General features: G+C 43.0%; 1 protein-coding gene across 3 annotated transcripts in view; it reads right to left on the reverse strand.

The window, feature by feature from the left end:
- abca5 (ATP-binding cassette, sub-family A (ABC1), member 5) overlaps positions 1-15,000 on the reverse strand; it is a 72,722-nt gene that overhangs the window by 44,428 nt on the left and 13,294 nt on the right. For all 3 annotated transcript variants that reach the window (XM_061232091.1, XM_061232092.1, XM_061232093.1), the window contains 4 exons: positions 13,841-13,988; positions 3,275-3,470; positions 2,085-2,143; positions 1,726-1,836 (listed from right to left, as the gene is read on the reverse strand). In XM_061232091.1, coding sequence (XP_061088075.1) covers positions 1,726-1,836; positions 2,085-2,143; positions 3,275-3,470; positions 13,841-13,988 — 514 coding nt within the window. The remainder of the gene's footprint in view (positions 1-1,725; positions 1,837-2,084; positions 2,144-3,274; positions 3,471-13,840; positions 13,989-15,000) is intronic.

A 15,000-nucleotide genomic window follows, 5' to 3' on the forward strand; every position in this document is an offset into this window, starting at 1 on the left:
TATAGGGCAGAGCAGTAGTGTAGTATAGGGCAGTGCTGTAGTGTAGTATAGGGCAGTGCAGTAGTGTAGTATAGGGCAGTGCTGTAGTGTAGTATAGGGCAGTAGTGTAGTGTAGTGTAGGGCAGTGCAGTAGTGGAGTATAGGGCAGTAGTGTAGTGTAGTATAGGGCAGTAGTGTAGTGTAGTATAGGGCAGTGCAGTAGTGTAGTATAGGGCAGTGCAGTAGTGGAGTATAGGGCAGTGCAGTAGTGTAGTATAGGACAGTGCAGTAGTGTAGTGTAGTATAGGGCAGTGCAGTAGTGTAGTATAGGGCAGTGCAGTAGTGTAGTATAGGGCAGTGCAGTAGTGTAGTGTAGTATAGGGCAGTGCAGTAGTGTAGTATAGGGCTGTAGTGTAGTGTAGTATAGGACAGTGCAGTAGTGTAGTGTAGTGTAGGGCAGTGCAGTAGTGGAGTATAGGGCAGTAGTGTAGTGTAGTATAGGACAGTGCAGTAGTGTAGTGTAGTGTAGGGCAGTGCAGTAGTGTAGTATAGGGCAGTGCAGTAGTATAGTGTAGTATAGGGCAGTAGTGTAGTGTAGTATAGGACAGTGCAGTAGTGTAGTGTAGTGTAGGGCAGTGCAGTAGTGTAGTATAGGGCTGTGCAGTAGTGTAGTGTAGTGTAGGGCAGTGCAGTAGTGTAGTATAGGGCAGTGCAGTAGTGTAGTATAGGGCTGTAGTGTAGTGTAGTATAGGGCAGTGCAGTAGTGTAGTGTAGTATAGGGCAGTGCAGTAGTGTAGTGTAGTATAGGGCAGTGCAGTAGTGTAGTATAGGGCAGTGCAGTAGTGTAGTGTAGGGCTGTAGTGTAGTGTAGTATAGGGCAGTGCAGTAGTGTAGTGTAGTATAGGGCTGTAGTGTAGTGTAGTATAGGGCAGTGCATTAGTGTAGTGTAGTGTAGTATAGGGCAGTGCAGTAGTGTAGTATAGGGCAGTGCAGTAGTGTAGTATAGGGCAGTGCAGTAGTGTAGTATAGGGCAGTGCAGTAGTGTAGTGTAGTATAGGGCAGTGCAGTAGTGTAGTATAGGGCAGTGCAGTAGTGTAGTATAGGGCAGTGCAGTAGTATAGTATAGGGCAGTGCAGTAGTGTAGTGTAGTATAGGGCAGTGCAGTAGTGTAGTATAGGGCAGTGCAGTAGTGTAGTATAGGGCAGTAGTGTAGTGTAGTGTAGTATAGGGCAGTGCATTAGTGTAGTGTAGTATAGGGCAGTGCAGTAGTGTAGTATAGGGCAGTGCAGTAGTGTAGTGTAGTATAGGGCAGTGCATTAGTGTAGTGTAGTATAGGGCAGTGCAGTAGTGTAGTATAGGACAGTGCAGTAGTGTAGTATAGGGCAGTGCAGTAGTGTAGTATAGGGCAGTAGTGTAGTGTAGTGTAGTATAGGGCAGTGCAGTAGTATAGTATAGGGCAGTGCAGTAGTGTAGTGTAGTATAGGGCAGTGCAGTAGTGTAGTATAGGGCAGTGCAGTAGTGTAGTATAGGGCAGTAGTGTAGTGTAGTGTAGTATAGGGCAGTGCATTAGTGTAGTGTAGTATAGGGCAGTGCAGTAGTGTAGTATAGGGCAGTGCAGTAGTGTAGTGTAGGGCAGTGCAGTAGTGTAGTATAGGGCAGTGCAGTAGTGTAGTATAGGGCAGTGCAGTAGTGTAGTATAGGGCAGTAGTGTAGTGTAGTGTAGTATAGGGCAGTGTAGTAGTGTACCTTCAGTCGCAGGGCAGATGCCACACAGGATGCTCATCAGGGTGGATTTCCCAGCTCCACTGTGACCCAGCAGGGCGGTGATCTGCCCCTCGTAGACATCAAAGGACAGGCCTGCAGACAGGAGGTGTTAGGCTCCCACAACGACAAAGATCCTCCCACTCATAATGTACTGCATGCACACTCACACACTCGCACACACGTGCACACACATACACACGTGCACACACGTACACACATGCACACACGTACACACAGGTGCACACAGGTGCACACACGTGCACACACGTGCACACACACATACACACGTGCACGTGCACACACATACACATGTTGATATTTCACATGTGAAAATAACACACCTCTCAGAGCTTCCACAGTGTTGTCCTTCTCTTTATACACCTTCCTCAGATTACTGATCCTGCAACACATATACACACACACACACACACACACACACACACATTACTAACCCTGCAACACACACACACACACACACACACATATTACAAACCCTGCAACACACACAAACACACACACACACACATATATTACAAACCCTGCAACACACACAAACATATATTACAAACCCTGCAACACACACACACACACACACACTACAAACCCTGCAACACACACACCCACACACATATTACTGACCCTGCAATACACACACACACACAGATTACTAATCCTGCAACACACCCACACTCACACACACATTACTGACCCTGCAATACACACACACACACACGCACACACATTACTGACCCTGCAACACACACACACACACACACACACACACATTATTGACCCTGCAACACACACACACACACACACACATTACTGACCCTGCAACACACACACACACACACACACACACACACACACACACACACACACACATTACTGACCCTGCAACACACACACACACACACACACACACACACAACTGACCCTGCAACACACACACACACACACACACACACACACACACACAGATTACTAATCCTGCAACACACACACACACACACACACACACACACACACACACACACACATTACTGACCCTGCAACACACACACACACACACACACACACAACTGACCCTGCAACACACACACACACACACACACACACACACACACACACACACAGATTACTAATCCTGCAACACACCCACACCAGGTTCTCTTAAATCACTCATTGAAATAGGTGTAAGATGTTAAATCACTCATTGAAATAGGTGTAAGATGTTAAATCACTCATTGAAATAGGTGTAAGATGTTAAATCACTCATTGAAATAGGTGTAAGATGTTAAATCACTCATTGAAATAGGTGTAAGATGTTAAATCACTCATTGAAATAGGTGTAAGATGTTAAATCACTCATTGAAATAGGTGTAAGATGTTAAATCACTCATTGAAATAGGTGTAAGATGTTAAATCACTCATTGGCCCATCGTCCTGCCACTCTCCTCTTTTACCTGATGCCCCACCCATTTCACCTAATGGTGCATCCCACTTTCCCTGATGGCCCCGCCCACTGTACCTGATGGCTTCTCTCCCGCGGAACTCAGGTGAGACGGGTTCGATGGGCTGGGCGGGGTCTGCAGGCCCAGCGGGGGAGGGGCCTCTGCTCAGCTCCCTCTCACACACCGAGCTCACCTCCATGTACCGCAGCCTGCGCCGCGACCAATAGGAGGGCTTCAGGAAGTACAGCAAGGAACGCCGCATCCCAAACTCACCTGCAGGAAGACAGCGAGAGAGAGAGAGAGACATTAACACTGTATTGAGAGAGAGAGAGAGAGAGAGAGAGAGAGAGAGAGAGAGAGAGAGAGAGAGAGAGAGAGAGAGAGAGAGAGAGAGAGAGAGAGAGAGAGAGAGAGAGAGAGACATTAACACTGTACTGAGAGAGAGAGAGAGAGAGAGAGAGAGAGAGAGAAAGAGACATTAACACTGTACTGAGAGTGAGAGAGAGAGAGAGAGAGAGAGAAAGAGACATTAACACTGTACTGAGAGAGAGAGAGACCCTGAATTTGTAAATAGTGTAAAAAATACAGATATAATTATTTTGAATGAAACATGGAATCAAAAAAATATACACTCTAGTTGTCCAAACAATTATATTGAACTTAGCATACCCTCTGTAAAACATGCCCATGTTAAGAATGGCAGAGGTGGTGTCTTGGTATGGTATAAAGGGGAACACAAAGACTGCATCTCACCAATCAAAAAAGGGAAAAACCACATGTGGATTAAAATTGACACAAGTATATTAGAAAACAACAGGGATGTTTATCTATGTGCAGTTTATATCCCACCTTCTAATTCCCCCTACTATGTGGAGGAGGACTTTAAGGAACTCCAAAAAGAAATAAGCCATTTCCAGACTGTAGGTTCTATCCTAATATGTGGTGATCTAAATGCCAGAACTGGTAGAGAGCCAGATTTCATTGACATAGAGGGAAGCAGACATATATTTGGACAAAACCCTTTGTACCAGACCTACATAACCACACAGAGACAAAGTTATGACAGTGTGGTAAACAAAAGCAGCAAGCAGGTACTCCAGATGTGCAAAGGCCTGGGTCTATACATTGTTAACGGCAGGATCAGAGGGGACTCTCTGGGTAGATTCACTTACTGCTCTGTGCTAGGTAGTAGCGTGGTGGACTATTCCATTACTGACATAGAACCAGGATATATCAATGCATTTGTAGTCTTGCCACAACTTCCTATATCAGACCACAGCCAAACAATTTTGTATTTGAAAAAGTCAGTGACACACACTGAAAAACCAAACATACAACCCAACCTTTTTCCTCTCCCGAGGACATACAGATGGTCAGAACACAGCAAAAATGATTATACTGCAGCATTATGCTGTGATGAAATTCATTACATGGTGGATACATTTTTGACCACACAATATCAGCCTAATAGAAAAGACATGAATTTGGCCACACATGATTTGAACAAAATTTTTATACAATTGGCAAAAAAATCTAAACTAAAAATATCAAGAAGTAGAAAAACAAGCACAAAGCAAAAAGAGAAATGGTTTGACAGAGAATGTGCTTCATCAAAAAAGAACTTAAGAAAGCTGTCAAACAAAAAACATAGAAACCCCAATGACCAAGTGGGACGCCTCGAATACTTTCAGGCTCTAAAACAATATAAAAAACAACTCAATGTGAAAAAATCACAATATATGGAGAGTGAACTAACCAAAATTGAAAAGGCTGTAAATCAAAATTCCTTCTGGCAGCTATGGAAAAAAATGAATACAACTCCCCAAACAGAGACTAGTCCAATTAAAAACGGCAATATCTGGAAAAAATACTTTGAAGATCTTTATAAGAATCCAGAGAGCCAAGGTTTAACTTCTAATCAGACCTTAACCATTGAAAAACTAAAAATATTGGAAACCACAATAAAAGATAATCAATGTGCTCTTGACTATCTCATTAGCATTCAAGAACTACAACAAAAACTCAAAGCTCTAAAAAATGGAAAGGCCTGTGGAATTGACAGCATCAATTCAGAAATGCTGAAACACAGCAGTCCTAAACTTCAATTTGCTATCCTAAAGCTCTTCAACCTAGTGCTGAAAACTGGAAGCTTCCCTGTGATTTGGAATAAAGGTCTCATAACTCCCATTTTTAAAAGCGGAGACAAACTTGACCCCAGCAATTACAGAGGGATCTGTGTTAATAGTAACCTTGGAAAGGTCTTCTGTAGCATATTAAATTCTAGATTATCGACATACCTAATTGAACGCAATGCACTATCAAAAAGTCAGATCGGCTTCTTACCCAAACACCAAACATCAGACCACATTTACACTCTACACACACTTATTAAGAATCATGTCCACACAAAAAACAAAGGAAAGATATTTGCCTGCTTTGTAGATCTAAAAAAGGCTTTTGATTCAATTTGGCACAATGGATTACTTTTTCAACTCCTTCAAAGCGGCATAGGTGGAAAAGTATATGACCTAATTAAATCCAAATATTCTGAAAATGAATGCTCTGTGAAAATTGGAAACAGCAAAACAGAGTATTTCAATCAAGGGAGAGGAGTTCATCAGGGCTGCAGCCTCTCTCCCACCCTATTCAATATTTACATCAACAAACTGGCCACTACACTCGAACAATCTCCGAGTCCTGGACTAGAATTACAAGGAAAAGAAATCAAGTTCCTCATGTATGCAGATGATCTAGTCTTGGTATCTCCTACAGAACAAGGGTTACAACAGAACCTATCACTGCTCGAGAACTACTGTCAAAATTGGGCAATGGCCATTAACCTGGAAAAAACCAAGATTATGGTGTTCCAAAAAAAGGCCAGATCACAGGGATCCCGATACCGGTTTTACTCTGGGGGAGACCACATTGCAGCACACTATGGAGTACAATTATCTAGGCATAATAATCAGTGCTTCTGGCAGATTTGACAGAGCTATAAATGCATTGGCAGATAAAGCATGCAGGGCCTACTATAGCATCAGAAGATCACTGAACAAATTCCATCCACCAATTAAAATTTGGCTTAAAATTTTCAGCTGTGTAATTGAACCCATTCTTCTCTATGGGAGTGAGGTGTGGGGCCCATTACTTAACCAGAAACCTGCATCTTGGGACAAAACTCCCATAGAAAAACTTCATCTTGAATTCTGTAAAGACATCCTTAAGGTCCATAGAAATAACCCAAACCATGCATGCAGAGCAGAGCTGGGTAAATTCCCTCTGTCCCTCCCCATGATCAAAAGGGCTATTAACTTCCAGGCTCATCTAGCCCAGGCTGATCCTGAATCATACCAGCACAGAGCATTCATGAGTAACTGCCTCCGCCCCTGAAACATATAAAAGAAACATACCATCTTCAAAACAACACCCTCCATACTCTTTCAAAAACACAACTAAAAATAATAGATAACAAAAACAAAAATGAATACATTGAAAATTGGCTGACTGAAATAAACAACTCCAACACATTAGAATATTATCGGTCATTGAATAGAAAATACACCTTAGCACAGTACCTTGTTAATATAAAAAACCCCAAACAGAGACGCACCTTAACAATGTACAGACTCAGTGACCATAGCCTGGAAATAGAGACGGGACGCCATAGGAAGGAATGGAAGCCCAGAGAGGAGAGAACATGTAAACACTGTGGATCCGGAGAAATAGAAACTGAATCTCACTTTCTCCTCTCCTGCCCCATATATGCAACTCTAAGGGAGGCTTTCCTTGGGAAAGTTAAAACCAGCATCACATCATATGACAGCAAAACATATGATGAACGATTAAGCATATGTCTGGGAGAAGCACCGGAACTTATAGAGTTGTCTGCACAATATGTGAGCGCTTGCCACGAGCTAAGAGAAAAGAAAATTAACACTGTAACATAGTCCCATAATCCGTTCACCTATGTATTATATAATTAACATAATAACCTCTCACCGTCACTTACTAAATATACGTTGTTGTTGTTGTTTTTATTTTTATTTAGCTGTTGTTGTTGATGGTTGATGTTGCTTTTTCTTTATTTATTTATTTATTTATTTCCATTATTTATTTATTTATTGTAACAATTATTGTATATTGTACTGCTTTGGCAACAACGGTTTATTACCATTCATGCCAATAAAGCCATTTGAATTTGAATTTGAATTTTGAAAATTTGACTGTACTGAGAGAGAGAGAGAGACAGACATTAGCACTGTACTGAGAGAGAGAGAGAGACTGTACTGAGAGAGAGAGAGACTGTACTGAGAGAGAGAGAGAGAGAGAGAGAGAGAGAGAGAGAGAGAGAGACATTAACACTGTACTGAGAGAGAGAGAGAGACTGTACTGAGAGAGAGAGAGAGAGAGAGAGAGAGAGACATTAGCACTGTACTGAGAGAGAGAGAGACATTGACACTACACTGAGAGAGAGAGAGACATTAACACTGTACTGAGAGAGACATTACCACTGTACTGAGAGAGAGAAAGAGAGAGAGACATTAACACTGTACTGAGAGAGAGAGAGAGAGAGAGAGAGTGACATTAACACTGTACTGAGAGAGAGAGAGAGCGAGAGAGAGAGACTTTGACTAAGAGAGCTCATGATTATGATCTGCTAAACTTTCATTTAATTTTGTTGTTTTTTTATTTACGTACAATGAAAAGCAATACCTTAAATCAAATCTAAAAAGCTCAGGAACAACTTGAGTAACTTTAACACTAAAAGGAACTTAAAAAAAGGGGGCAAAATATTACAGAAAGAAAACATAGCTAGCTTGCCCAACGGCCACAGAACTGTCATCTGCCACAACAGGAGAAGTGGGACAAATCAGAGAAAAGCACAATAAAAGGAACAAAAAGGAGACAGGAGGAAAGACAGGTACAAAATAACCTATAAAGTAAATAGGAGGGTAGGTTTCTTTATATAATTAATAATCTGATTAGTCATATAGCTAATCCAGTTAGCGTCCTGCTGGAGTGAGTGAGCAGCAGACATTTTGACAGTTGAAAATGGATACATTTCTATAGCAGAATAGTGGGCGGAGCTTGCGTAACCTAGCAATCAGCTACCCTGAAGAAGTCAGCAGTGAAACAGGGAGAAAGAGGCACAAAGCTAGGCTCCTGAAAGAGACCCCAGAGACGCTCAGAGCAGAGTTTACTGTGCTGAATGAGAGAGAGGTGAAATCAGACCTGCTGTTCTACACAGAGCACCCAGAAGCCTGCCATTCTGCTCTCCGTGCAGATGATAAAAACATGAAAATGGGCGGCAATAAAACAATGAGGCAATTGTACCTGGACACCACCCCCAAATTTAACATCAATATATATTACAACGGTACTGTCATGATTCAAGGATCTGAATTAAAATGACAGCAGTTTGAGACTCTCTCACTCCTCTTTGCAGATCCTCTCCAAATCCTTAAGGTTCCGAGGCTGTCGCTTGGCAACTTGAAGCTTCAGCTCCCTCCACAGATTTTCGATGGGATTTAGGTCTGGAGACTGGCTAGGCCAGTCATGCCTTGCTTCTTTTTGAGCCACTCCTTTGTTGCCTTGGCCGTATGTTTTGGGTCATTGTCATGTTGGAAGACCCATCCACAACCCATTTTCAGTGCTCTCACTGAGGGAAGGAGGTTGTCGCCCAAAATGTCCTGGTACATCGCCCCATTCATCCTCCCCTCGATACGGTGAAGTCGTCCTGTCCCCTTAACTGAGAAACACCCCCAAAGCATAAGGTTTCCACCTCCATGCTTCACAGTGGGGATTGTGTTCTTGGGGTTGTACTCAGCATTTCTCTTCCTCCAAACACAGCAAGTCAAGTTAATGCCAAATAGCTCTATTTTGGTCTCATCGGACCACATCACCTTCTCCCAAGCCTCCTCTGGATCATCCAGGTGTTCTTTGGCAAACTTCAGACGGGCCTGTACATGTGCCTTCTTCAGCAGAGGAACCTTGTGCGCGCAGCAGGATTTTAATCCTTCACGGTGTAGTGTGTTACTGATGGTTCTCCTCGTGACTGTGGTCTCAACTGCCTTCGGGTCATTAACAAGCTCCTCCTGTGTAGTACTGGGCTGATCCCTGACCTTTCTCATAATCATTGATATCCCACGAGGCGAGATCTTGCGTGGAGCCCCAGACCAAGGGAGATTGGCGGTGACTTTGTTTTCTTCCATTTTCTAATAATTGCTCCAACAGTTGTTAACTTCTCATCAAGCTGCTTACTTATTTTCTTGTAGCCCATCCCAGCCTTGTGCAGGTCTACAATTTTGGAACAGACAACAGGTGGAAATGAGAGGCAATTAGCAAAAAAACCCCTATAAAGGAATGGTTCTGCAGGTGGTGGTGGCCACAGACCAATTCCCTGTCCTCATCCTTTCTGGCTGATTTTTGGTCACTTTTGCATTTTGCCAGTGCCCTCACCACCAGAGGTAGCATGAGGCGGTGTCTGCAACCCACAGAAGTTGCTCAGGTAGTGCAACGCATCCAGGATGGCACATCAATGCGCGCTGAGGCAAGAAGGTTTGCCAGGAGCACTGCCAGAGCCCTACAAAATGACCTCCAGCAGGCCACTAATGTGCATGTTTCTGCTCAAACTGTGAGAAACAGACTCCATGAGGGCCCGACGTCCACAAGCGGGGCCTGTGCTCACAGCCCAACACCGTGTAGCCCGATTGGCATTTGCCAGAGAACACCAGGATTGGCAGATTCGCCATTGGCACCCTGTGCTCTTCACGGATGAGAGCAGGTTCACACTGAGCACATGTGACAGACGTGACAGAGTCTGGAGACGCCGTGGAGAACGTTATGCTGCCTGCAACATCCTCCAGCATGACTGGTTTGGCGGTGGGTCAGTGATGGTCTGGGGAGGCATATCCTTGGAGGGTCGCACAGACCTCCATTTGCTAGCCAGAGGTACCCTGACTGCTGTTAGGTACCGGGATGAGATCCTCAGACCCATTGTCGGACCATATGCTGGTGCAGTGGGCCTGGGTTCCTTCTGATGCATGACAATGCTCAGCCTCATGTGGCCGGTGTGTGTCAGCATGACGAAGGCATTGATGCTAAGGACTGGCCTGCCGGTTCCCCAGACCTGAATCCAATCGAGCACCTCTGGAACATCATGTCTCGTTCCATCCACCGACGCCACGTCGCACCAGACTGTCCAGGAGTTGACTGATGCCCTGATCCAGGTCTGGGAGGAGATCCCTCAGGAGAACATCCGCCGTCTCATCAGGAGCATGCCCAGACGTTGTAGGGAGTGCATACAGGCACGTGGAGGCCACACTCACTACTGAGCCTCATTTTGAATTGTCTTGAGGAATTTCCACAGAAGTTGGATCAGCCTGTGATCTGATTTTTCCACTTTTATTTTGAGTATGATTCTGAATCCAGACCTCCATGGGCTAATGATTTTGATTTCCATTGATCATTCTTATGTTTTTTTGTTCTCAACGCATTCCACTATATAATGAATAAACATTTTTAACTGGAATATTTCATTCATCGAGATCTAGGATGTGTTGCTTAAGCGTTCCCTTTATTTTTTTGAGCAATGTATATAGCTGTATATGCATGTGTGTATGTATATGTATGTTTATGCATATATAGCCTATTTTTTACCACTTGTTCCTTTGTTGTTACTTCTTGATTTATCTGTGTTGCTTTTTATTGTACAAATCTATAACCAATTAAATTTTATTGAAAATGAGATCATTACTGATTAGCTCTTGGAATATTCAGGGTTTGTATTCAGCGACATTTGGAATTAAAACCACAAATTCGGAATTCCACACACACATATCTGGTCATGACATCATTGTTCTCTTAGAGACATGGTGCCATGACAACACAAACACTCACTGTCCCCCAAACTATCGAGAAATTTTACTTCCATCCCTAAAACATAACACTATTAAACATGGCAGAGACTCAGGAGGGGTGGTGATATGGTGCAAAGAGGAACTATCATCCAATCTATTTGAAATTGAAAGAAAACCAACATATATGTGGTTAAAATGAAACAAAAACACCACTGACTGTAATAATGACATATACATTTGTGCAGCCTACATTCCCCCTTTAGAGTCACCATACTTCCATGACAATTTATTTGAAATTCTCCATTCGGAGATTCGGAGGCATTACCAGGCCCAGGGTAATGTCCTACTGATCGGAGATTTAAATGTCAAAACAGGATCACAAAAAGATACTGTGGATTCTGCTGGCAACAGCCACATTTTCAGAACATCCTCTGTCTACCTTAACCCCACCACTACCCAAAGAAACAGTCTTGAATATACTGCAAACAAAAATGGCAAAGACTTAGTGCACCTCTGTCGATCCTTAGGTCTGCACATGCTTAATGGAAGGATGAGAGGGGACTCTTTAGGGAGGTTCACTTGGACCCCTCCTTCATTAGTGCATTCACTGTCAGACCACAGTCACCACTTTCTGATCACTGTCAGATAAATGCATACTTAAAAAGAAAAAGATAGCCAAAGAACCCGAGCCCTGCAAAACATTTCAGCTGAACAAAACGTTCAAAAGGGCTCATGACAGTGATGTAAAATTTAAAACGGCAATCAGTTCACCGGAGACTACTAACCTTATTAACAACTTTCTCTCAAAAACATTCCAACCGAACCAATCTGGCATAAATATGGCTGTAACCCAAATTAACAAAATATATCATAAATCAGCCAACAAAGCAGGTCTGAAAAACAAAAGTCAGAAATCTGGCCTGAGACCCCAAAAAGAAACGTGGTTTGATGAGGACTGCAGAAGTGTCAGAAAAAAATTAAGACACTTGTCGTCAAAACAAGTGTCTTATCGTCAAAACTACACTGAAACACTGAGAGAATATAAAAAGATTTTAAGACACAATACATTTAATCATTATAATCAAACCCTCAGAGAAATTGAGGATTCTATTGAAAGAAATCAGTTCTGGGAACAATGGAACAAATTGAGCAACAGGAGCACACACAATCTGGCTATACAAGACTGTAATACCTGGAAAACACATTTTGAAAACTTACATAAACAAATATCACCAAACGGAATATCTCAATTCGGAACAGAACAAAATCAAAGAAAAACTAAAAATCCTAGAATCAACTATCAAAAACAATCAGAACCCACTTGACTACCAAATCTCAATTAAAGAATTAGAAGACCAAATAAAAAAACTTAAACCAAGAAAAGCTTGTGGCCATGACAGCATCAGGACAGAGATGCTTAAACACAGTACCGCTGAGCTGCAGCTGGCCCTGCTCAAATTGTTCAATCTCGTTCTCCAAGCTGGCTGCTTCCCTGAAAACTGGAGCTGGGGGCTTATTTCCCCAATACACAAGAGTGGAGACAAACTAGACCCAAAAAACTACAGAGGCATTTATGTAAGCAGTAATCTGGGGAAGGTTTTCTGCAGTATTATTAACGCTGAATACTGGCCTTCCTTACCGAACACAATGTCTTGAGTAAAGGACAAATTGGCTTTCTACCAAATCACCGAACTACTGATCATATTTACACCCTACACACCCTAAATAATCAACATGTACACCAACAAAAGAAAATATTATTTTTTGCATGCTTTATTGATTTAAAAAAAGCATTTGATTCAATTTGGCAGGAAGGTTTATATTATAAAATTCTCCAAAGCGGTGTAGGGGGTAAAGTATATGACATAATTAAATCAATTTATACAAATAATAAATGCGGAATAAAAATTGGCAATAAAAGGACTGATCTCTTCACACAAGGGCGAGGGGTTAGGCAGGGATGTAACTTGTCCCTTACTCTATTTAATATCTATATAAATGAGTTAGTGGTGTTAATGGAACAATCTACAGCCCCTGGCCTAACACTAAACAAGAAGGAAGTTAAATTCCTCCTCTATGCAGATGACCTGGTGCTGCTGTCGCCCACTGAACATCTGGACCTGCTAGAGCAGTACTGCCAGAACTGGGCCCTAAAAAAATCTAAAATAATGATCTTCCAAAAAAAGGCAAGATTTCAGGAAAGCAGACACACGTTCAGTCTAGGAAACACCGTCCTAGAACACACCCTGTCCTATAATTACCTGGGTCTGAAAATTAGTGCCTCAGGAAACTTTGGTCTGGCAGTGAATTCACTGAAAGAAAAGGCCTGCAGAGCCTTCTATGCAATCAGAAAAAAATTATTCCAGATCAGAATCAGAATCTGGTCAAAAATATTTGACAGTGTAATCCTGCCAATTGCCTTGTATGGAAGGGAAGTATGGGGTCCACTCAGTCAACAGGACTACATTAGATGGGAGAAGCATCCAATTGAGGCCCTACATGCAGAATTCTGCAGAACAATTTTAAACATCCAGCAAAAAACACCAAACAATGCAAGCAGGGCTGAATTAGGACGATTCTCATTGATTATAAACATAATAAAGCCACTTGAATTTGAATTTGAGAGAAAGAGAGACCCATTAACACGGAGAGGGAGGGAGGGAGAAGAGGAGAAGGGGAGAAAGAGAGGGAGGAACAGGGGCAGAGAGAGATTGAGAGAGACAGAGAAAGAGAGCGGTTCTGTGCTCCTCTATGGCAGGGATCTGTTGAATGTGTATGACTCACCTGGGAGCACCTGGTCCAGGTAGAGGGCAAGCAGCAGGTAGAGGGCGCTGTCCAGCAGGAGCATGACCAGGGGGGCATAGAGAGGGTGAGGCCCATCGCCCAGTGTGGAGAACACCGCCCCGTCCCCTTGGGCCTCCAGGTACACCACCTGTACCAACAGCACACCTGAACTGAACCAGGTACACCACCTGTACCAACAGCACACCTGAACTGAACCAGGTACACCACCTGTACCAACAGCACACCTGAACTGAACCAGGTACACCACCTGTACCAACAGCACATCTGAACTGAACCAGGTACACCACCTGCACCAACAGCACACCTGAACTGAACCAGGTACACCACCTGCACCAACAGCACACCTGAACTGAACCAGGTACACCACCTGCTGTACACAAATTTTGCAATGCAAATAAAACTGAATGCATTAGGCCTAGGCTACTTCTAAAACTGTCCAATTGGCAAGAGCTGGCTATATCCGATAGTATTGAGTATTTTGTGAATTAGTCTAATCGTTCTATTGATAATCCAAGAAAAGTTTCCGTCACTAGAACACATTTTTCTTGATCGTATTCATCATAGAACATGGTGCTTGCCAATTGATTAGTCAGATCATTGGCATACTTAATCAAGGGAAATGAATGAAAATAGGTTGAGATCAATGATCAGTTTAAAAGAAAGGAAAGGATTGCAGCTCACCATTCATTGCTGCAGCAAGCTAACAACAAACAGTGTCATGAAACGGTCTCCTTGACTTATTTAAAACACATTATCTGGCATTTTTTATTTTGGCCACAACAGTTAAACAGTTTTAATTGTACATTTCAAAGCGCTCAAAATGCTTTGCAGCGATGAGGGAGAAACTCGCCCCGAACACTACCTCTGTGCAGCACCACAGGACTCTGTGCAGCACCACAGCACTCAAACACTACCTCTGTGCAGCACCACAGCACTCAAACACTACCTCTGTGCAGCACCACGGCACTCAAACACTACCTCTGTGCAGCACCACAGCACTCAAACACTACCTCTGTGCAGCACCACAGCACTCAAACACTACCTCTGTGCAGCACCACAGCACTCTGTGCAGCACCACAGCACTCAAACACTACCTCTGTGCAGCACCACAACACTCAAACACTACCTCTGTGCAGCAC

This window comes from Conger conger, chromosome 2 (genome assembly GCF_963514075.1).
Source record: "Conger conger chromosome 2, fConCon1.1, whole genome shotgun sequence".
Taxonomy (NCBI): Eukaryota; Metazoa; Chordata; class Actinopteri; order Anguilliformes; family Congridae; genus Conger; species Conger conger.